Genomic DNA, 24300 nt, shown 5'->3' with positions numbered 1-24300 from the left:
CCTAGACCTAGTCATCAGTCGGCGATGTGAATTGCCAACTGACCGGACGGAGGCACTCCTAGCTAGGACAGGCTCCTAACCCTAAAACAAACACACAACAAGCATACAACAAATCAAGGATAAACTCCTAACTCTAAAACTTCTAACTCTAGAGGAAGAGCCTTTTGAAAACAAGATTTTAAAGCTGTTTATTCAAAAAAAAGATTTAAAATACTATTTACAAAAGTTTGGCTGGACTTGGGATAAAAATCTCAAGTTGCACTACGTAGCTCGTGAAAGAAGATCAAGCCAACGTAGTTCGAAAATAAACTTTCCTAACTACGCTTCTAAAAGAAACACTCAACACTTTAGATGATTTTGGATTTTTCTGATCTTTCAAATGTTTTTGATGTTTTCAATTTCTAATGTTTTAAAGTGTTTTTTACATTTTAGGCGTTTAAAGTGTGTTAACACCCTTTCAGATAAAGGAATCCAATAGAATAGCCTCTATACCCACCATATTGCGGTAGAGTATTACAGAGGGAAACGGGATCCCTAAAGCCTAAGGGGAAAGAAATCAAAATGAGGGAACTAAAGTTCCAAGGTAAAGAACAATCTCGAAGAGACGAAAACAAAACTAACGAGCCCCAATCAATCTTCAAAGGAGACGATATCTAACCTGTGAGGAAAAACCTGAACAGACGAGAGATGAAAAAGCTTCTAACCCTAAAGGTAGACTTCTAAACAAAATGGACAGACAAAAAAACCTATAATAAGAATTACTAAACAATCAGTCACTAAGGAAAGGGTCCTAACTAGTTAAACACTTTAAGAGGAGGGAATCCCTTAACCGCGAAAACTCTAAGGCAGGAAGGGAAGAGATTGGCTCAAGAAATGTTCCATCGACGTCTAAACCTGAGGGAAGTGTTCCCAAAATCAATGGCATCCCGAAACTCAAAAAGGATCCCGAGGAACGTGCAAAGAAGAATCTCGAAAAGAAAGGAAACCTTCAAACCCTATGAAAACCCTAAGATGGGAAAAATGATAGGAAGGGCAAGGGGTTGGTTCAAGAAACATTCCGTCATAGCCCGAGCTTGAGAGGAAGTTATCGAAAAATGATGGTAAGATCAAATGCTATTGACTACCCTGAACTCCAATGAATGTCCTGACAACAAGAGGAAGCTCCAGGGCTCCGAAACAAAATTTTAATAACGACAAAGAACTCGGGGGGAGAGACAAAGAAAAGAAACGGAGAAGTATGAGAAAACTCTTGTTAGTCTCGAGAAAGAATCAAGGTGGTCAATTTGACCTTAATGCAGACATTGAATGGGGGCCTTGAAAAGAGATTTCACACCTCGCTTCACTTAGGAAAGGAAAATGGGCCTCTAGCTTAGTAATTTGCACTTGCTATTATCACCTTAGCTGATTAAGTCATGTTATTGACTTGTAACCCGAAATTCCACAACATATTATTCCTTTCTTATCTCTCCTGCTCATAGATCGAAGTAGAGCAAAATGGACTCCAAATTTGTTCTAACTTGCAAGCCCGAAACAAAGTGAAGCAAGCCCTAAATAATGTAGATAACCGCGACATTGAATTGGCAACCTATTAAAAATCATTTTTAATTTTGCAAACCTAAGATCCCAATCGAAATGATTTGACACTAAGAAACTATATGAGAATCGACTCACAAAGCATTGAATGGGCAGACATAATCAAGCACTCAAAAGTATAGACTCAACGTTTTCAATGAAAGTCATTTGATGTGCTCAAAGCTCACTTGGCAATATTGTGAAAATCACAATGGAATTCATTTGAGACAGGCAATAAATGAATTTCTAAATGAATGAATTCAACATATTCAATAAGCATCATTTGACAGATTGAATCCTATTAACTTAAAGGCCGGTAAAAATTTGCAAACTCCATAATGAATTGCCACTAGCCGAACTAGTTGAACGGGGAAACCAAGCATATCAATTTCTAGAGTCAAGTCCTATTTCAGAGAATGAAGCGAAATGGAATCTCTTTTATGGAACTACCTATTCAAAATCATTTACATTTAATTTACTAAGCCACGAATGTGCAAAACAGAAATTCGCTTTAGAACAGAATACAGGTTTTATGAAACCTGCACAACATGACAAGATGACTTATAATTTTCCTTAACTGTGGAGACACAACCACCTACAGAAACAAGAGAATCAATGTTTACATCCACCTTCCTCTACAGTAATTGCCTAGAGAATGACATTAACACGACCACAAGAGGTTATTCTCTCCTACTACTCAGCTTAGAACCCAAAAATAAAATCAAGGGAACACATAAGTATGGAATTGAACCCTATCTATGCCTTACTCTCTAGTCCCCGACATGAAAGCTAAAATCAACCAGAAATTGAATCAAAGAGCCGAATTAAACATGGTCCAAATTCAAAGATGAAACCCCATTTCCCAATTCTTCATGAACAAGATCCATAGATATGCATTATCTCAGCCCCAAAGAACCAAATCATATTTGAATTAAACAAAAGAAAGGAGAATTACCTGAGAATATGGGCGACAAATCCGATTGGAATTGCTCCTCCCGAGCTATCTGTTACAATTCTCGTCCACGAATAGGAGATCAGAGGTGACTTTGGAGCCGACGGCGGCTTAAAATGGGTTTTGAAAATGGGTTTGGGATGGAGGTAGGAAAGGTTTAGGAGGTGATAGTGGAGAAATTGGTGTTATATTTGGGTTTAAATGGTGATGTAGGTGGTGAAATATAGAAAATGGAGTGGGTTTGGTGATGGTTGATGGAGTGGCCGAACATGGGAGAGGTGGTAGAGATGGAGTTTGAGAGAAAGCTAAGGCTGAGATGGGTTTGGGTTGAAGAAAACAGGGGAAATAAAAAAGGTAATGGTGGTAGTGAGGGCTGATGGAGGTTTGACTTGCAGGGGAAAGGGTGGCCGGATTCATGCGGGATGGCCGGAGAAGATGAAATTGGGCCGGAGGTAATGGGTTTGGGTTAGGGAAATGGGTTAGAGATGGTTGTAGAGGTGTAGCAAAGGTGGAAATGGGATTTTGATGTCTATGGTGGAGTGGGTTTTGGGAAAATTGGCATGGGTTTGGTGGTAGGGCGTAGAGGAAGATAGCGAGGGTAGCTTGAAAAGGGGTTCGGTGGGAAGTGGGGAAGGTGATGAAGGCCATGGATGATGGCTGATTAGACAGAGATGGGGGCCGGAGATGGGGATGGTTGTCGGAGGAGAGGGGATGGGGTTGATGGTGACGTGGAGATGGAGGCCGATCGGAGCTCCGGCCGGAGATGGGGTTGGTGGTGGTCAAGGAGCCTTTATACTTAGGTCTTTCTTCTAAGTTGATCTTAGCCCTCCATCTCTCTCTCTGGTGGGACCACCAAATGAAGAAAACCCTCCCTCCCAGAATCCCTAGCCGATCCCTTCTTATGTAAGGGAAATGCTATATTCGGCCTCCCTCCAAACCTCCCTTGGACAGCTCATTCGAGTGTATATATAACTGATTCTTTGCACAAGGAGGGGGCGGCCAGGTAAAACATACCCAAGGTTAAATGATATATTCGGCTCCCCATTTCCTTCTTGGACAGCCATCCCTAATGTATCTTGACCTTTTATTTGTACCTTCAAGAGTAGTCCAAGCAAGATGGAGTGGTCCAGAGAGAGAAAAAGAAAGAAAATTAAAGGAAGAAAATGGCATGATTACCACCTTTTCTTCTTGGACAATCCTCTTTGGTGTATTTACTATACTATAGGGGGGTCTCAGTAGGAAAAGGGAAGGTGCATATGACCTTCTCTTTCATTTGATCTCTAGGGAAATGATATTGGCACCCACCGGGGTATTTTGTAATATTTCTATTTTCGTACAAATGGAGGGAACTAGGGCGACCGAGCTGAGAATATCAACGGGGTCCGGGATCACTCGGGTTCCATGAAGGCTTCAACGATGATTTGCAAAATTAGCATTTTTCGGGTTTTCAGGTTCTTTTGGCGCTCGGGACATGATTTTTTTTTTTTTTTTTGAAATTTCAAGGACAGGTTTTGGAACCTTGTTCGGTTTCAGGACTTTATTTGATTTTAAGGGTTTTAGGGTCTGGTCAAAATGGGGTGCCTACACTACCATATTTTGATAATGGCACGGAATCACATATTTTGATACTGCCTTCGCCGTATATTGATGATCGCACTCCTCACTTTATTAAAATGTACGGTATGGCCCGTACCATAGGATGATCCAACCCGACCATTAGATGGGCCACTGTCTAAATAGGTTGTGCCCCAAAAATAATTTTCATAGGTTGATCCTAACCCTTCGATCGATAGAGGGTTATAGGTTGATCCAAACCATCCATGTGATGGAACACAACATCAATCGGTTGTGCCCGTAACATCATTTCCATAGGCTGATGCTAGCCCTCCAATCGATAGAGGTTTCCATAATTGTTGTTCCTCTTGAGGTGCCCGGAATTCGCCAATTTTTTGCAAGTGTCCTACATGAGTAATATAAAGTAGTTTTTTCGTCATTGTCATATGTCTATACCTCTTCTTGGTAGGTTTTTGCCGTAATTGTCATAGACAGTTACCTTTCGTCGGTACTTTTTGTATGTAGATTGACGATTTTACCCTCAGATAATTTCAAATAGAGATAGATGTTAGATATCAGCAAAGGGGTTAATGGTAAAAGAACAGAAATTGTAGTAGATAAAATACATTAACAAAAGGTGACAGTTGGCGTCTTTTTTTGACGCATTTGCAAGGGCATAAAAGAAGCGGCAATGACAAAAAAGAAGCAGCAGAAAAAGGATATACGTGGAAGTTTAATGAAATTCAAGGCGGGATACAATGGGAAATTAAGGCAAAGGGTGGAAGAAATTAACCCATCATTTTGCCTTTATATATAGTAGTTAGATTAGATTAGAATAGGCATGGACCCACCCAAGGCCAGGTTGTGTATTTGGTTGGCACCCCATTGGCCGCACTAATTCATTAGACAGATATGGACCATATGGTGAAGATAAACACACCAAAAAAAAAAGAAAAAAAAAAGAATAAAAGAAAAAATTGAACACGGGTCATGGTTATAGATTTTAGAAACCGACACTCGCAAGGAAGGACGATGCCTCACGGGTCTGAAATTCACATCATAACTTTCTTCAAACCAATAACACGAGGTCTTGGTCGAGTCAGTGATGGCTGCTTTTCGATCGCTATTGATGCATGGCTGACTATTGACCAAAAAAAAAAAATCTATCCCAGAGACTTCCTAATGTTTGGGGAATGCTAGCGCCACTCGCATAGATGGAGAAAAATGTGGTAACATTGGTGTTCACGATGCGACTGTGGTGGGGCATTGCCATTAAATTCATGTGTCTAGAATTCCTAACAAATACAACTTTCTTCTCTTATGTCTCTTTCATTTTGTCTTGGCAGTTTCTGTAATGTCCACAGTCCACATGCGCAAACACACGTAAGAGGAGAATTTTCTCACTACTGATAACGGTGTCTTTATCAAATTAAATGGATAGTTGGAAATACACATTATTTTCAAAAAGCATATTTGGCATACCAACTCTTAATTTTTATCGGTACTTGGACTTCTTGAAGTGTCTTTTGATGAGCTATGATGCTCACTTTATCGCCCTCTTATCACAAGAGCTTCATTTTTTTCTTCTCTCGAACTCTCCAATTATGCCTATTTTCATAGTTTATCGGCAAGCAATGCGCGCACATCATCCATGCTAAAAGAATCATCCTTAGAATAACTCAAGGTTGTGACTAAGTTGTTATAACTATCCGGCAATGTACACAACAATGTAACTGCCTTACCTTTATCATCCATATTCACACCAATGCTTTCAAATTGGCAAATGATGTTGAACGTATTCAAGTGCTCGGATATGCGTGTCTTCATTCTTAAAAAATATAACTTCCTCTTCAAGAAAATCTAATTAGTGAGAGACTTTCTTTGATACAAACTTTCCAACTTTGCCTATAAATCAACAACTGTTTTTTCTTCCGATATATTGAATAGAATTTCATTTGCTAGAAATAAATGTATAGTAGACCTTGCCTTCAAATCATACCTCGCAATTATCATTTGACATGGATTTCGGTTTCTTGTCTTTTCAGAGAAATGCTCTTTGTTGCCCATATTGGATTAACGAGTCATGATATTTCAATTTCTACAACTCGAAGCATTTTTCCTATCAAACTTTTTCACCTCAAACTGAGGAGTCGCCATTTTCTCAAACTCTGTCTCTCAAGCATTTTCACAAATAACTTCTGTAAAAAACCCGAATGGTCCAATGGTCCAATACCACTTGTTGTGGCAGGAACCCGCCGCTAGAAATCCAGTTAGTTATAGGAAACTTCTCAAAGAAAATAATATCAAATAGCCCCCGATAACTTACGGAATTAGCCCAAACAAGTGCGTGCAACAATTCAAGTGTGAAGTAAAAAAATACAACAAGAAATTAAGAGACACAAGAGATTTATGTGGTTCTGCACTTGGCCTACATCCACGAGCAATCCGGCAAGTAGAAATTCATTAACAAGAATGGGAAGTTACAAACAAGGGTGAAAACCCTTACCTCTCTAATAATGGTGAAAAAACCCAACACCATCTTCTCGCAACTCAAGCAAAAAAAACAACTTCCCTTTAGAATGTCTTCATAACTAGGAAAACATCGTCAAAGAAACCAAATAAACGTGGATCTAAGTTGTTGTAAGAGAACAAAACCCTTGGAGGGAGAAACACTATTTTCTTGTGGAGCCCTTAATTTGTTCTTTTTAAAATCAAGCCCCCAATAAAAAGCCCTCTTTAATAGGCTTAAAAGTAGGGGTGAAACTCGGGTTGGGTTGGGTCGGGTTGAGGCCAACCCGAACCCAACCCGAGGAGCCATTTCCTCAACCCGAACCCGACCCGACCCGAGGAACCATTTCCTCAACCTGAACCCGATTTTCAAATCAGGTCGGGTTGGATCGGGTTGACCCGAAAATTAAACACATTAAACCACCTTTAACGTTTCTAACTTTCTATTTGCCTTGAAAACTTAACGAGTAAGTAACGTGAAAGGGGGGATTTTATGCGTCATAGGAGGATAATATCATTCCTTTTTAGTTTTTTTACTTTTAGCATTTTAGGTAATATTAAAAGTAAAATAGAAAATCAAAAATTTTGAGAGGGAAAATCAGAAAGGCAAATTTGCAACTTTAATTTTGAGTATATTTTATTATTTTAAAAATACAAGTCGGGTTTCGGGTCGGGTTGGGTTCCCGACACCCCAACCCGAACCCAACCCGGATTTCAGAAAACCCAACCCGATCTGGCAAAAAATCGGGTTCAACCCGACTCGAGTTGCACCTCTACTTAAAAGACACATTCCAAGAACACCCCTTCATAAAGAAGCTAATTCCAGACTTGGGAAATGTGGTGATTTTTTGACACGAATCCAACAAAATAACAAAGGGTTTTGTTAAGGAGTGACATCTTAAGTGCATTGGAAATGATGTTTTACACGTCTTTTAATAATGAATTCGCACAATATGAGTTTTTTTTTTTTCAAACGGTGTGTAAAATGATTGTAAAAAATCATTTCTAATGACAAAACCCAATAACAAATTACTACAAAGCTTAAACTGTTAGAGTTGGTGTTATTTAATCGTTTATACGTCAACACAAGCTATTGAGGGCCTTCAATAGTAAATGAGAGAGAGAGACTTACGACTGAATGTATTCATTTTTTGAAAGTTCAAGCTTCACCCATTGCTACAATCTAAACAAGAAAGATCTTTTAGAAAGTCAGCGTCTTTGAACTTTTAACTTGTATCAGTCATGGGCCCACATTAGGCCAAGCTGTGTTTTTGTTTGGCTCCCCATCGGCGCCATTAATTTGTTAGAAAAATATGACCCGGCCAGATAAACACACCAAAAAAAATTAAATAAAGAAAGAACGAACCCAAGAGGTGAAAGATTTACATGGTCGGGTCAATGGCCAACATGCAACTAATAGGCATGAAACTATTCTTCCTCACTATTAATGGCAACACTTAAAACTGAAGGAGCAAACCACTCAACCCCCAAGCCCAATAACAAAACTCACATACATAAATAAAAAAAAAAAAAAAAAAAAAAAAAAAAAAAAAAACCCAAAACAACCATAAGATAGAAAAAGGGAAGAGACTTGAACCATTTCAAAAAAAAATTATTTTCCATTTCAAGAAAAGGGAAGAGACTTGAACCCTCATTCACGTGATGCTATATTCTTATTTTTTACAAGACAAAATATAAGGGTCTTACCCATAGTAAGCAAAAAAAGTTGCATTTAAAATTTTGTCATTAATTTACAAAATATGGCGGGGTAAAATTGGAAAGTTTAGCCAAAAAAAAGTGTTTAAAGCCCATTTTAAACATTTTCCTAAAAAGAAATGGTGTTTTCTTAAATGTAAAAGTTTTAAAGGAAGTACCAATAAAAACACGTTTTGTTTAAAAGTTTTGCTAACTGTGGTCTTACCTAATCCTCAAGAGGAAGGAAGATACCTCAAGGGTGTTAAATTTTAAAGTGTATTTTTTAGGTAGCTTTATTTTATTTTTATTTTGAGTGTTGTAGTGAGGGCAAATATGTACTTTTGTGTCCATAGGCATGTTGGTCTTTTTGCCTAGCTTGCACATGTGTGAGCCACACATGTTTGCTCCATTTTTTCCCACTACCTACCTATTTCAAATTCAAACCTTTACTTGGAACTCCAAACCCACTACTTTCCTAAACATTTAAGACACAACTTTCTCATACCCACTACCACTTACCTAAGCTATCTTCTCTTTACTTTCCTTGACTAAGTCTATTCTCATTAACTTCATTTTGGTAGAGATTCTCCACAACCTAGACCTCCATTGAAGCTCTCTTGTGTGCAAGCTTTTCTCTTGAAGCTTTCTTTTTTTTTTGTGTTATTTATCTTGTATGTTTTGTTCTTCTCTCATATATTGAAGCATATCTTTTTTGGGCATTGTTCTTCTTCTACTTTGATTGTTGTTCTTGGGCTAGTGTAAACTTTGGTTTCACTATTTGATAAGAGGATTTTCTAGTGTTGTGAAATCTGTCTTTCTCTATAAAGGGTCTGAAATTCCAAATATTCCTTCTATGCTCTCTCTTTCATTTGTTTTGGCACTTTTCTCTCGTTCCTCAGAAGTCAGCATACCAACAAAACCAATAAAAATGAGGAGAATAAGTCTTGGTCACCCCCCGCGTTATTAGTCAGTCATGGCTACTTTTCGCTATAATTGTGACTTCTACCTATCCTTCAAAGACTTGGACTCAAATATGGCTTGGGGGATGCTAGCGCCACTCGCTTAGATTGAAAAAAATGTGTTGGCATTCGTGTTCATGGTTCGATTGTGGTGGGCCTTGCCAAGAAAATCTTGTGTCCTCATTGCACGAAGGTATTAACATGCAAATGTGTCATTTTTTATCGAACGCGTATGACACTAACTTGAATCCTTGCTTAAAATTTCCTTTCTTTCTCGGAGCGTAGAAACAGATGATATCGCTTACAACCTTTCTCATCAAATATTTTATATATCATCCGGGCTTCTCTCTTTTTATGTAATAAGTAGGTAAGAAGAGATATACAAAAACAAAGGAGAGATGGCACTTTATGTGTTGCTTCAGCTGTTATGGCTAACAACAGCATTAGCATCTTCAATAGCTAAACCTGGGTGCCAAGATAAATGCGGTAACATCACCATTCCCTATCCTTTTGGCATTGGAGATCCCAACTGTTTCATCAACGGCTGGTTCAATGTAACCTGCAACACCACCTTTGACCCTCCTAAGCCATTCCTATACCTTCGTGAAATTGAGGTTCTAGAGATTTTGTTACAAGGGCAAATACGCCTTGCTGGTTGGATGGGATGGGACTGTTACTCCGAGATGGCCCCCGGGCGTAATTGGTCCCGTGGGTCCACTAATTTTATAGGAACCCCATACACTTTTTCCAGTACACAAAACATATTCACTGCCATTGGCTGCGACACCCAGGCCTATATCAGAGGCCCCGATGCTACAGACTTCACTACTGGATGTATCTCAATTTGCGCTAACAAAGAGCGTTTAAGAAACGGGACGTGCTCCGGCATTGGCTGTTGCCAGACCTCTATCCCAGAGGATCTCAAGTACTTGGAATTCTTCCTTCTAAGCTATAGCAACCATACTCGCACCAAGGATTTCAGTCCATGTAGCTACGCATTTTTAGTCCAAAAGGATTACTTCAATTTCTCCATTCCACTCATCTCCGTTCAAAATTTCTCTGATGAAAATAAACAAAGGTTCCCAAGGGTACTAGACTGGGTGATAGGGAGTGAAACGTGCGAAGTAGCCCGGAGAAACACATCTACTTATGGATGTGGCCTGAAAAGTATCTGTAATGATTCGATCAGTGATGGGTATCGTTGCAATTGCCCGCCGGGCTTCGAAGGGAACCCTTACCTACCTAATGATTGTCAAGGTTCCTCTCTCTCTCTCTCTCTCTCTCTCTCTCTCTCTAAAGGAGAGGTTGACACGTGAGCATGATGAACACTTCGTGCGATGCACGGGCTGACAAAGAACTATACGGACCACAGTTCCTAAGGTGTCAAAGGTGGTGTTGACTTTATATGTGCCTTTGACACCTTAGGAACTTTTTAGCCGCATGATTTTGCAACTTCTTTTGTATAAGGATTTGCAATAATAAGTTTATTTAAATCCTAACGAGATATGTTGTTGTTTGTGATGGCTCTGTAGATATTGACGAGTGCAAGCGTGATCCAAATCCCTGTAAAAGAGGGATTTGCAAAAATAAGGGAGACGGATCTGGTTATATTTGCAGCTGCCCAAAGGGAAAACATGGCCATTATGGGGAAGACGGATCTGATTGCAAAGATGACCAATTTCCAACCATCCAAGTTGTTCTAGGTAATCCCTTCTTAATCTCCATTTTAGAGGACTTAATCTCTATTACTCATCAAATAAAATTTATCAATATAATTGAAGTTAAGGATATTTTACCTGGAAGTTGGCCATTTTAGTGTTTTTTTTTTTATAAAAATATAAATTTCTACCCGATTTGTTTTGATAGCTTCCCCTACTTTTTATTAGAATTTTCTTCCTTGGCTCAAATGGAGCTCATTGGGAACTGTAACATCTAATGAAACCATTCTATATGAGGAGAGAGAAGGGTGAAAATATCAAGTTCTAAATGGAAAATGATTTAGTACCAGAAAATTAAAGAGGGAAATTATAAATTGTGGAGGACTTTTCTTCTATCCTATTTTCTCCAAATGAAATCATTTTTTATAATGCCAAATTTGTTAGTGATTGTGGATTTTCAAAATCTTATATTTTGCCATGTTTTAGTGTTTTTGGAAAATGTTTTCCCAGAGGAAAGTTATACCACACCTTGAAGCAACAGTTTCTGTTTTCTATCACAAACAGTACCCTCAAATTCTCCAACAAAATTTCAACCATATGAAAGTCGTCCTATGGAAAACAATCGACCCCCTAAGAAATTTACTGAGTCCCCCGACGTGCGCCTCTCTCTCTCTCTCTCTCTCTCTCTCTCTCTCTCATGCAAAGACAGAAGCGCACCCACACCATTACATACTATGTATTACAATATTTAGGTAAAGTGCTGTTGCTGCATCCTCAGTGATATAGCTATAAGAGACGAGGTCCCTCTTGAGTCTACCTTTGGAGGTCTGTAAATGGAGTGCCACTAGTTGAAACTAGATGGGACCATTTCAACTCGAGGGGATGCCTTGTATCACACATCAAGGAAGAGGGGTCTCATCTCTCCGAAGAATTATTTACATGGAGGTCCCATTACCTCCTTCTTTCTCAATCCTTGATAATTTTAATATCTTACTCTTGTCATGTGTGTTGATTCAGGTGTATGTGCAAGCCTTCTGTTTCTACTTATTAGCAGTTCTTGGATATACTGGGGACTAAGGAAAATAAAGCTCATCAAGCTAAAAGAGAAATTTTTCCAACAAAACGGAGGCTTGCTGTTACAAGAAAAAATTTCTTCCCATGAAAGTGGTACCACCAAGATCTTTACTGAAGAGGAACTTAGAAGGGCAACTGACAATTATGACCAAAATCGAATCATTGGTCGAGGGGGTTACGGTACAGTTTACAAAGGAATTTTAGCAGATCATCGAATAGTTGCCATTAAGAAGTCCAGAGTAGCCGATGGAATCCAAATCGAGCAATTTATAAATGAGATTTCTATTCTTTTACAAATCAACCATAGGAACGTAGTGAAATTGTTGGGTTGTTGCTTGGAGACTGAAGTTCCCTTACTAGTTTACGAATTTATCTCCAATGGAACCCTCTTCCAGCATGTCCATGAAAAGAGTCATGCATCTTCCATTTCATGGGAAAACCGTTTGAGAATCGCTTCTGAAGCTGCAGGAGCACTTGCTTATCTGCATTCAGCAACTTCCTTACCAATTATTCACAGAGATGTCAAATCTACCAACATACTATTAGATGAAAATTATACAGCAAAAGTGTCTGATTTTGGAGCTTCAAAATTGGTTCCTTTGGATTATACTGAAATAACAACGTTAGTGCAAGGGACCCTAGGATACTTGGATCCGGAATACTTTCAGACAAGTCAATTAACAGAGAAGAGTGATGTCTATAGCTTTGGAGTGGTTCTTTTGGAGCTCTTAACAGGAGAGCAACCAGTTTCTTCCGGTAGATCCGAGAAAGAGAGAAATCTTTCTATGTATTTCATTTCGTCAATGAAAGAAAACCGTCTTTTTGAAATCTTGGAGAAACGAGTTGTGGATGAGGGAGGGACAAAGCAAATCTATGCAGTTGCTGATCTTGCAAAGAGGTGCCTGAGAATGAGAGGAGAAGAAAGACCGACGATGAAAGAAGTGGTTGTGGAGCTCGATGGGTTGAGAAGGTTGGAGGTACACCCCTGGGTTGAACTGAATCAGAACGAGAGTGAATATTTGCTTGGTGAACCATCCAGACTCTACAACAACAGCCAAGGTGTTGGGAAAGATAGTTTGGAAGCCAAAGACATCTTATTAGAGTTAGAGATGGGACGGTGATTGCTTTGCTCGTTATTAAGATTATTAAGTTCTTATTGTTAGCAGAAATATTATTGTTGACCAAAATAAAATGTTTTCTATTGTAAGTATAGATATAAAAATGAGTTGTATTTATGCGTAATCTCCTTGCCATTATTTAATGTAGTTCACATGCAAACCTATATAATATTTCATCCAAGAGATTCAAATACCATCAAACTACTCTCTCTCTCTCTCTTTCTCTCTCTCATGGAAATGGATTAAATTAAAGAAAGGAAGAATGGGACAACCCCGACGATCAAGATAATCAAGAACAAACAACAAGAAAGGAAGAGGCAACAAAAGACAACAACGCATTAAGGAGTAAGGAAATCATATACTTCCGACTCCACCTCGATGCCCCTCCCTAGCTAGCCTATCGGCCTCGCTATTAGTCGATCACCTTAATGATGGAAAGAGAATGACGAACCTCCACCTAATTTGATAACTATTCAATCAACCTTATCCAATTCAAGGAGTCTCCTTCTACTATCACCTTATCCAATGGATTATGATCAACAATCTTATTCCTTGATGCACCACTCTAATCTCCGCCTCGATGTAGTATGTGACCTCAATGGGACCCAATGCCCAAATTGTTTCTCACACATTCCTGGGAGGCCTCCTGCTCCCGCGGTCCGAGATTCCCCAATCTGATCTTTTCTTATGACTCCAAGATTCTGGTGACTAATCTAGTTATTTTTTCTTGACCTCTCAATCATGAATAGTCTTTTTTGTTCTCTGTGTCTTTCTCACTTGATACAGCTATGGGTCATGCAACCATGTCATGATCCCGGGGCTCTTGGCCTCTACTTACATATAGTTGTTTCCTTGCTACATGTATATTTGCATCTTTCACACTGTCTTTCGCCCTCTCTTACTACCACTTCTCCTTTCTTTCATCATTTCCTTTTTCGAAACCTCCGAAAAACAAGGAAAACCCTGTTGTGGTTGAACCCCATGAAGTTCGTAAGTGTAAACCAACCCAAACCTGCTAAAAAAATCAGAAGAATACCACTAAATGATAGGTGGCCATCCACGATAGAACCACCTACGTACCTCGGATGCATCCGCATAGGCATGCCTTCAGCGGGCAGTCACCCAATGAATGCATGTTCTCCAAGGCCTAGGAAAGCCCCATTATTTTACGTAAAATCTTCATTTTCAAGTAGAGACCGATGTATGTGCCTAGCACCTTCCAATCCCGTATCCGAAATGCAGATCATAATTTGGGAAAGGGAATGATGCCGTAAATAAAATCTAATTGGGTCCTACCAAAACTAGTGGTTATTTAGTTGTTGGGAGGGTATACATGAAACTTATTTAACTTACCAATATACTTAGTGATTTAGTTGTTGGGAGGATATACATGAAAATTATTTAACTTACCAAAATAACCCAAAACTAGCCTTTTATGGATATTATGGCATTTGGGTAGAAGACATTCAACTTACAAAAATACCCTCAAACTAATCGTTTTCTAGATGTTTGAAGGGGTAATGGGGTAAAAAGTATTTAACTCACGAAATACCCCAAAACTAGCCTTTTACGGATATTATGGTATTTGGGTAGAAGACATTCAACTTACAAAAATACCCTCAAACTAATCGTTGTCTAGATGTTTGAAGGGGTAATGGGGTAAAAAGTATTTAACTCACGAAATACCCCAAAACTAGCCTTTTATGGATATTATGGTATTTGGGTAGAAGACATTCAACTTACAAAAATACCCTCAAACTAATCGTTTTCTAGATGTTTGAAGGGATGATGGGGTAAAAAGTACTTAACTCACGAAAATACCCCAAAACTAGCTTTTATGGATACTAGTAAGAGATGCACGTGCAATGAACGTGCGACTAAAGATGAATACCCTAAATTGCATCTTGTTTGAATGTGTAGATTTGTATGCATATACATACTTTCACTGTCTCAACCAGAGAAAGAAGTGAAGTACTAAACCCACATCAAGAAATAAAAAGCTAATTACAGGTTACAATGTGGGATCAACATGACCCTAATCCTATCCCCAGCACTTGAGATTGCACTTAGACAGCCACATTATGCATGTATAGGTGCACCATCAAAGAGAATTATGAGGTGAATATATGAGCCTCTTCACTTATGGGAATTATTGTAGCCTTTCCTAATGTAAACATTACTTTTTCTCCTTAGAATCACATTCAAACAAGAAGTAATCTTCTTCCATGGATGGACCCCTTGATCTTCCATTAGCTTCAATGGATGGGCCACATAACATTCCACCTCAGTGGGAAGCATATCAAGCGTATTAGGTGCAGAAAAGAATGATGATTCCTATCAGAGTGATGCCTGTTTCCTTTGACTATTTGGGGCCAGAAAAGAATAAAAGTTGAGTTATAACCGCACCCACTGTTTCACCACTTTCTGTCATTCCGAAAATTATCCCTAGGGATCTGCAACAAGTTTTTAGCAGCATCAGTGTTACACAAGAAAGAAAAAGAGTGAAAATAAAGAAAAGGTCAGTTTAAAGCATGGCAAGAGGGATTGTCGGGGTAAGTACACAATGAATATGATTTTAAGCTCGCCAGTTCACTTTCACCCAAAAATTCAAGGTATAAAAACTGGTAACTTAACTCAGCCTTGTTTAGTCTTGATATTTGATCGAGTATTTGACTGGGAATTGCAAAATTATCTGTACCCATTTATCTAATTGGGAATTGCAAAATTTAAAACCTTATTCTGAGAAGAAATTGAAAGCAATTGGTGTCAAGCCTTGTGCCACATGTGGTTAGGATGTTATGATTGCTACAATAGGTTGGTCATTCAATCTGGATTATCTATACACATTCATCTGATTGGGAATTGCAAAATTTAAAAGCTTATTCTGAGAAGAAATTGAATCTTGTACCACGCGAAAAACCTGAAATTGAGGTTGATTTGATATTGTATTGACTCTGCTTTCAGTTATAACTTTCAGCCATCGAACAAGAAGTCTAAAGCAGAGTACCTTGTGAATATGATTAGAAAAACAAACAAGGCTTTGCCTTTTCGAAACCAAAAGAACCACCTCAAACGTCAGCCCAGGAGCAGCTTGAGCAAACAAAGAGAAACCAAACATCATGACAACGGATCCACCAAGTGAATCCACCTGGCCAAACAGTACATAGAGAAGCCCTGCAATGCCCTGGACTGTCTCCAAGCTATGCAACCTGCTCCTCATACCAAACTATCACCCCTAAGATGAACGTTTACCTAGAAATCAAATTTACCAAGCCAAAGCTAGCTGCTACAAGTCCAGCAATTTGAATTCTCTGATTAAACCAATACTAGACAATCCTACAACAACACCATCGGCGAGGCCAACAACATTGCCAGCAAACATGGAGCTCAACCAGAATTGGTTCGCAACAAAATTGAAAAGGGAAAAGCCAATGAGGAAACATAATAGGATTAAGACTGTCACTGAACAGGGGAATAACTTGAAAGTAATAGGTGCTTGAGACTTCCCCATCTCCAATTAGTAAACTCATTTTTTGGAATAGATATGAGAAAGTTATTGAAACATTTGTGTAGTATGAATCATAGTTCAAAAAGACGTATCAGTTATGCACACTCCCTAGCTTGACAATCTCAATTAGCTGACACTAATGGCCAAAATTTCAATTGATGTATTGTACAAAATTACTTAAATGGCTATAAGTTCAAAGGACCACAGAAATGCAGTACAAAACTGGCATCCAAGCAAGAAGCATTTAGTTGAGAAGATAAACAGAATAAGGCTCATCACTTCAAAAAGAGCGGACAAAACAAACCGACAAGATTGCTACACAAAAGTCACCCACTCAAATAAGGCAGCCACGAAGTAGGAAGGTAAAAGATGTGATTGAGCACACTAATAAGTATATACTGCTGCAAAAAAATTGATCATTGCAAGCTTCACCAATTAACCATCATAACAATATAAGTAATCTAATGTAGAAAAGTATGGGTTCTCCTAAAACAACAATAGTTAAAGAGAACAAACAAAACAAACCTAAGACAATATTATTAAAGCCTAAATGTAAAATATGTGTATTCAAAAAAATGAATGAAAAAGTAAATGTAAGCTAAACATAGCAGAAGAAACATTTCAAGAACAAAACATAAAACATCATCTAGAAGAAATAGACAAATCAGAATAAAAGTACCACAATCTCTATAACTCCTAGCACATGAAGAAACTTAATAGGTTAAACATAGCTGAAGGAACAAAAATATCTTTTACATTGGAAAAATTTTTCATCCACATGCTTGATCTTCATGCTATGAAAGAGTATAATCCTTATATAAGGGAAACTAAAACTAATTTGAACTTGAATCCAAAGAGTGATTGCTTTATAATTTATATCATATTAGTTCTGGAACATAATCCAGAATTAAAAGATCTTGAATTATTAAATCATATGTGTGGATTGTAAGATCACTGCCAGAGAAAGACGCATTGGACTTGAGCGACTCACATAAGAAGGTTTCCTCCCAGTAACCGGAGTCTGTAAGAAGGAGTACCAATAAAGAAGACCACATTTTAAATACTCATAGCTATGGGCAATGAACCAAAAGCAGAACCCCATCCATGCTTCATATGATGTAGACCACCATATAGAAGGCCACTTTTGCTCCGATGGTGACGGAAAGATAGAAGAGGTTGACAAACGGTGATATGCCCACAATATTATTGACAGAACGAAGGTTCGGTGCATAATGTAAAGCATAAAGTTCGCTATAATAATTGAAAGACTGAAATACGCCGTTCTCTTTGCATCTCCTTTTCTAAACAAAGGATTACACTCACAACCAAGAACCAAACATTCCAAATCAATGGTAAAGATCAATTCAAATCAATTTAAAAAACTGCAGCTTCTGCTTACCGCAAATGAAGAAGGTAGCAATCCAAGCCCATGTCTTCAGTCCAAACACTATGTAATGTAAACCTAGGTAGTATATGCACTCATTTCATACTTTAGTCTTTCGCCAAGTAAGTATTATTAACTCATTCTATCGTTAAGAAGAAACAGTTGATTCTATGGCCAGTTGGTATGGTTTTCTCTATAAAGAAAGTTTGGAATCCTAGAGATCTCACACCTCAAAATCATTTATATGATAGAAAGCATTCATCGTGTGGAGGAGAGATGTAGGGAGAGTTATCCCAAACAGCATTAATTAGTTTAACTGAATTTATTATTCAATTATAATATTTGTTATTATAATTAGTAAGCTACGAGAAGTTGTAATTATAAGCAAGAGTATTGTTTTTACAATATGTCATTACAGGATTATTTAGTCATCTGTAGTTTAAGAAAACAATGAATTATTCACAATAACCGTGACTTCGCATTCATAAATATCCGAGCTTCTCCACTCTACTGGAACCAATATAAAATGTTAAAATATTTTGTCCTTATCACACTGAAAGAAAGCTGTTAAGAAATCTACCTAAACCCTAGGATTTGATTATGATCCCAATGTTCAAAGTCGTAAACTTTTTTATTTTATTTTGCCGAGGGGATGACATCTAATTGCATGAATGTTTATATAGATATATAAAAAATGCATATCCACCATGAGAAAAGCATGACTAAGACGTCATTTCAAGCATTGGAAATTGACAAACTATATCAGTGGGTCATTTTCGTTTAATAATGACAATAGAAGATGCTTCATCAGAAACAGTATACCTGAAACCAACCAGTTATTCAAGGTTATACATTGACAACCAACAAACTTTAAGGATGTCAGTCAAATCCCTCTTGATTGGAGAAATTAGAGAAGAGAATTGAAAAAAAATCAAGAAGGGCTAAGGCACACCACGGAATCTTTGAGGAAGAAGGGTTTCAAGTTAGAACTCACACTTGTCTCCCACCCACCCACTACTTTCCATAGCCTCCCCCCAACAGATGAAATATGCCAAGTGATTTTACTTGTGGAAGAAAATAATGAGTGAAGGATTTCAAGTTGGAATGTACTGTCCTTAAAGCATCATTAGATCACACAAATAGGTGTAAATGAAACCACTATTGAGTAATATATTAAAGTTTAATAGAAAATTTTCCCAGGTTCATAAATTATCATGCCGCATAGATACTTGCCTTAAGCTTTGCATAGCCAACTCGCCACCACACAGGTTCGACAAAGTGCACAATGCCAAAGTGGTCTAACAATTCTGGAATAAGAACACCAAGTGATGCAAGCATAGCCCAACGAGCATGAAGTATTTCAAAGCTGCAGGGAGGTAACAGAACTTAGAATTTTCGTCTTGGAATATTGAAAACTTCAATGTTGGGTTTGGCAAGTCTATGGGCAACTTGAAATTGTTTTGTCAATGAATTTCATACAAGCATATATTTCAGGTTGATCTGATCAGTAGAGATGGTCAAATTGGTTCCTATCTCCATATCAGTTATAAGGTTCAGTGCCAACTGCCTTTTCGATGGTGATGAGAAGGATGTAATATGTTCAACGTGTTAGTGGGTAATTAAAGATGAACAAAATATAGCATAGTTTACGTACTTGAAATATTTCTGGAAGGCTACAGGATCCTTGCTCAGGCCTGCGACATGAAAGCCGTAATCACCAGGAAATTCTCCAGTGAGGTACGCAGGATACTCGTAAGGGATAGGACCAAGCCAGAGAGGGCGCTCCTTTCCATACCAAAAACTGAACAATAGTTAAGTGTTATGTCATTAAATGTAACAAAAAAAATAAGTTACTCAGATAATATCCAAATGGTCATTTAATTTTTAAGACTTTAGAGATGCACATTCTGCTCTTTCAGTTTCGTACATGTAGGTGTGGCAGAAAGCAGAGTTTAGCATTCAGAACAGTTATGGTGCTTTCTCAAATAGTTCGTTGGTTATAACTATCAGGAATGAAGTTGACTTGGCAATACACCAATCTTTTTTCTTATTTTGATAAAAATTTATGAAATAGCGTAATTGAAAGCCAATCACATGAAAGCCTCATGTGTAGGGAAGCAAACAATATCACCAATATTAGCAAATATGGGGTTGAATACAAAATTTTTATTCTTTACTGTCTTGGCCGCTCCTCTCCTTGGAGATGTAGTTTTTTATTGTGGGTGTGCGGTTGCAGGGAAGCAGGAGAGGGGAAGTGCTCATGCTTTAACTTTGCTTGTAATTTATTTATTTGGGCAAAGAAATGAATAAATAAAAGTATTATAACAAAGTAGGACCAAATGCAAGGCAAACCATAGGAAGGATTGTGTAGAGACACATCTAAAAGCAAAGACAAAAAGAATGTCTGGTATTTGGATTATCATGATGAATCAACCCTACTGATTTTAATGCTCATCATGCATCTGATAATTGTGAATGCCGAGACACAGCTCAAAAAACCAGTTGACAAACATGCCCTAAACAGAAGGGGACTAACCTGTTAAGTTACCAACTTCTCCAGAAGCTTAAGCTATTGGAGAGAGGCGTATTTATCTTTTATACTTTAACACTCCCCCGCACGTGTGGCCCACTTGGCAAACACGTGGCACATGTGGTCCCACTTTGGGCCGACCATCGCATGTGGATTTTTGCTACCTGGGAGGTTTGAACTCGAGACCTTTGGCTCTGATACCATGTTAACTTACCAACTTCTCCAGAAGCTTAAGCTGTTGGAGAGAGGCATTGTTTATCTTTTATACTTTAGTTTAACATAACCTTTTATCTTGTCAAAACTGGAGAACACTAAAAGATCCCTAATGCACGACCTTTGAAGTAGTGGCACGTTCATGATCCAAATTATTCAAAGGTCGCTCATTGATGCTTCTAATGTTGGTTTGGGTGCATTACTCTATCAAAAAGGTCGCTCATTGCTTATTAAAGTGAGAAGTTTAGCGGTGCCAAATTACACTATTCCACATATGACGAGTTTAACGCCGTGGTGCAAACTCTACGACATTGGAGCCACTATTTGATTGAAAGAGACTTTGTCTAATATTTCAATCATGAATCCTTGAATATTAGTAATAGCCTACAAAGCATAGCTCAAGACATGCAAAGTAGGCTGCTTATTTACAAGAGTTCACTTTAATATTGAAGCACAAATTGAGCGTTCAAAATCGCATAGCCAATGCTTTACGATGGAGACCATCTTTGCTAAATCTTACACACCAAGGCACTTGGGTTTGAGATGTGTCGTGAATCTCGTGATTTATATATTTATGATCTGTACTTTAAGAACATATGAAGGAAAGTGGAATGGTTTCTTCATTCAAGATGGTTTCCTATTTAAAGAAAATCAATTGTGTTAAAATACTCTACAGGTCAAAATCATCCAAGAGCTGCATAGGGAAGGACACTTTGGGAGAGATAAGACTATACAACTTATAGCCACAGAATCATTTGGGCCATCTATTCACAAGGAAGTGTATTGATTTGTTGAATGATGCCATGCGTGCTCAACCTCGAAGAGAATCACAAATAATCCCAGACTTTATACGTCGTTATTTATGCCAGAAGCTCGATGGACAGATAAGAGTATAGATTTTGTCTTGAGTCATACAAGAACACAAAGAGGTATGGATTCGGCATTTTTAGTAGTTGATCGATTTTCAAAGATGAGGCATCTTATAGCTTCTCAGAAGACAATGGATGCATCACATATCACTTCTTTATACTTCCATGAGATTGTTCACCTAAACGATGTGTCAAGTTCCATTACTTCAACTTTTGGCTAAGTCTTTGAAAACTTTTTTGCACCAGACTCTCATTTGGTAGCACTTGTCATCCACATATCGATGGGAAAAAGGATGTTGTGAATTGAAGCCTTGCTCATTTTCTTTGTAGCCTTCTTGGGAGCAATCCTAAGAATTCGAGAATAATGCTTTATTCGAAGCCAAATTTGAATTCATTAGGTCTACAAACAGATTATGGAAATTCAATCCATCTGAGGTGGCATTCGAATTTAATTCTAAATCTGCCTTGATCTTGCTCTGGTACCAAACATGAAGCGTGTATATTGTAATACAAAAATGTTGATGTTAAACCCCATAAGATTGATTCTCACGTGAAAAATCATGTGGACAAACATCGCCAGAAAGTAGTGTTTGATGTGGGAGATTTTGCTTGGGTCATCCTCAATAAAGATTGTTCCCTGAGTGCTTAATGTAGTGAACTCAGTCCGTGGAAGATTGATCCTTATGAAATACTTGAAAAGATCAACATCAATGCCAACCGATTGAACCTTCCAAGCCATAATCTTACTCTGGATGCGTTCAACGTCAAGCACCTAGCTCCATATCATGGAGATTCAACAAAAGAATAAGAGTTGAACTTGAGGACAAGTTCTCCTCTCAACCTAGAGAGAATGATGCAGATCAGGTGGGACATGATTACATAGAGGTTCTGAATCATGCTAAGAATAAACCCATCAATGGTTTAAGAAGAAACACATGTTTTACCATGTTGAAGACGCAATCCACCAATTGAAACTCCAATCCATCAATCGTGGTGTTTAATAGTAAATTGACTGATCTGGAAATCAATTGAAGGATGTTCGAAACAATAGCTATGAAAGTTATCTCTAGCATTTTTTATTTTGAATATATTTCTTTTCCAAGACAAGTTATTGTTGGATTATGGTTCTTTTTGCATCTAAATGCTGCTATTATAAATGAATGCACGAATTAGGATTTTTTTTTGGGGGGGGGGGGTGCGGGCGGGGCGCTGGCTGGCTTTGTTATGATTATTGAGTTTTTAATCTAATTTTAAATAAAAGTTGAGGGAGACACCCTCTTCTCTTCTTGAGTTCTTGTGTTTCCTGTATACAAATCCTAATATATTTTTAATCTAATGAATTATGCCAAACGCCTAAATGGGTGCCTGATCATAAAGGCAATAATTGATTTCAAATTTGAATTATGGGGTGTGTAAACAAAAGGCAATGTAAATTCCCACATTTTCCAAAACCCAGAACCCCTAAACCAATCCCCATTCAAGAAACAAAGAAGACCCAAGAAATATAAAAGAAAAAAAATATTCAAATCAAACAATCAACACTGAAAAACCCTCAACTTGCCTCTCTTCTCTAGCACTTTCTGCCAACGCCTTGAACTTGGATGAATCCTCCATGGCAACCTTCTTGGTGCTCTGTAACCTCTTCTGTAGAGCCTCTCCAATGGAACTGTTGGCAATGGCTTTCACGGCGGTGAAAGGAATCGCAGAGAATATTAGAACCCCAGCAAGCTACAACAAGAGTCCGAGATTGAAATCAAAATCGAGAGAGAGAGAGAGAGAGAGAGAGAGAGAGAGAGAGAGAGAACAAAACCCTTCAAGTAGGGAAGAAGAAGCAGATAGAAAAAGCAGACCTCTTGCCATGAGGCTTTACAAACAGGATACGGGGATTTGGGATTTAAATAGCGAGTTCGAGGCCTTGAGTTAAAAACCCTTGAAGCCATTCCTTTGAAAGAATAAGGGGGTGGTAAGACGAGAGCCATGTCTCTCTTACATGGAGGATGGAGCTTTAGATCATGGATAAAAAAGGGAAAGTCGAGGAATTTATATTCATTTATCTTTAACCACTCAAAATCTTTTTGGAGCAACTAAAATCCATGATCCCTTTAATTAAGAGTAAGTCCTTCACTAAATTCCAAATTAAGAACTCTCTCTTAAGGTTCAACTAGGGGTGTAAACGGATCGAATTCGGAGCGGATATGGCTATATCCGAATTCGATTACAGTATACACTATCCGAATTCGGATTCTGATTCAGATTCGACGGATATTTAATATCTATTACCGAATTCGTATCCGTCGGATATTGTTCAAATTCGGATATTTTCCGTATCCGTTTATCCGGTAAATTCGAACATTTTATTGTAGCACTTTATCTTTTTTCTCCTATTTACTCGAATGAATTTTCCAAATCCTAAAACTAGACCTCTACATTCTCTTCACAAAATTAACTCTCAAACCCTAAAATATATGAGATCCTATTCTTCCTTTTAAAACAAAGGCAGAGAGAGAGAGAGAGAGAGAGGGAGGCGATGGGGATGGATGATAGTGTTGGTAGTGGTCTTTGGGTTTTTCCTTTTTTTTTTGTATATGATGGAATGGGTTTGGGTTATTTTGATGGAATGAGTTTGGGCTATTTTTGTTTTTATTTTATTTTTTCTAAAAAGAATATTTACTTTTCTTATAGAAACAAAAGATAGTGTGTCATTAC

The 24300-nt window shown here is 38.1% G+C and overlaps 3 protein-coding genes across 4 annotated transcripts in view; 1 reads left to right on the top strand and 2 right to left on the bottom strand.

Moving 5' to 3' along the window:
- Positions 1-9530: 9530 nt before the first annotated feature.
- Positions 9531-13283, top strand: LOC143850766 (putative wall-associated receptor kinase-like 16). The gene is made up of 3 exons (XM_077360019.1): positions 9531-10497; positions 10773-10943; positions 11916-13283. The coding sequence occupies exons 1-3, from the start codon at positions 9639-9641 to the stop codon at positions 13091-13093; spliced, it is 2208 nt and encodes a 735-aa protein (XP_077216134.1). The 5' UTR covers positions 9531-9638; the 3' UTR covers positions 13094-13283.
- Positions 13284-14962: 1679 nt separating this feature from the next.
- LOC143850744 (chlorophyll a-b binding protein 7, chloroplastic-like) lies at positions 14963-23632 on the bottom strand. Of its 2 annotated transcripts, none has more exons than XM_077359996.1 (5): positions 23445-23626; positions 23156-23322; positions 19637-19783; positions 19216-19348; positions 14963-15543 (listed from the first exon to the last, which is right to left on the bottom strand). In XM_077359996.1, the coding sequence occupies exons 1-5, from the start codon at positions 23571-23573 to the stop codon at positions 15505-15507; spliced, it is 615 nt and encodes a 204-aa protein (XP_077216111.1). In that variant the 5' UTR covers positions 23574-23626; the 3' UTR covers positions 14963-15504. The 2 variants fall into 2 exon arrangements, with proteins under 2 accessions (XP_077216111.1, XP_077216102.1); XM_077359987.1 differs by lacking the exon at positions 14963-15543 and adding an exon at positions 16694-16999 and having other exon boundaries at positions 23445-23632.
- The window catches only part of LOC143850713 (chlorophyll a-b binding protein 7, chloroplastic-like), a 61547-nt gene continuing 53940 nt past the window's right edge, over positions 16694-24300 (bottom strand). Inside the window, exon 6 of the mRNA XM_077359975.1 lies at positions 16694-16996. The gene's annotated coding sequence lies outside the window, so the exon portion shown is untranslated. The remainder of the gene's footprint in view (positions 16997-24300) is intronic.

Source organism: Tasmannia lanceolata, unplaced genomic scaffold (genome assembly GCF_043159265.1).
Source record: "Tasmannia lanceolata isolate RefF3 unplaced genomic scaffold, GAP_Taslan_0.1 ptg000003l, whole genome shotgun sequence".
Lineage (NCBI taxonomy): Eukaryota > Viridiplantae > Streptophyta > Magnoliopsida > Canellales > Winteraceae > Tasmannia > Tasmannia lanceolata.
This window is presented reverse-complemented; position numbering and strand designations above follow the sequence as displayed.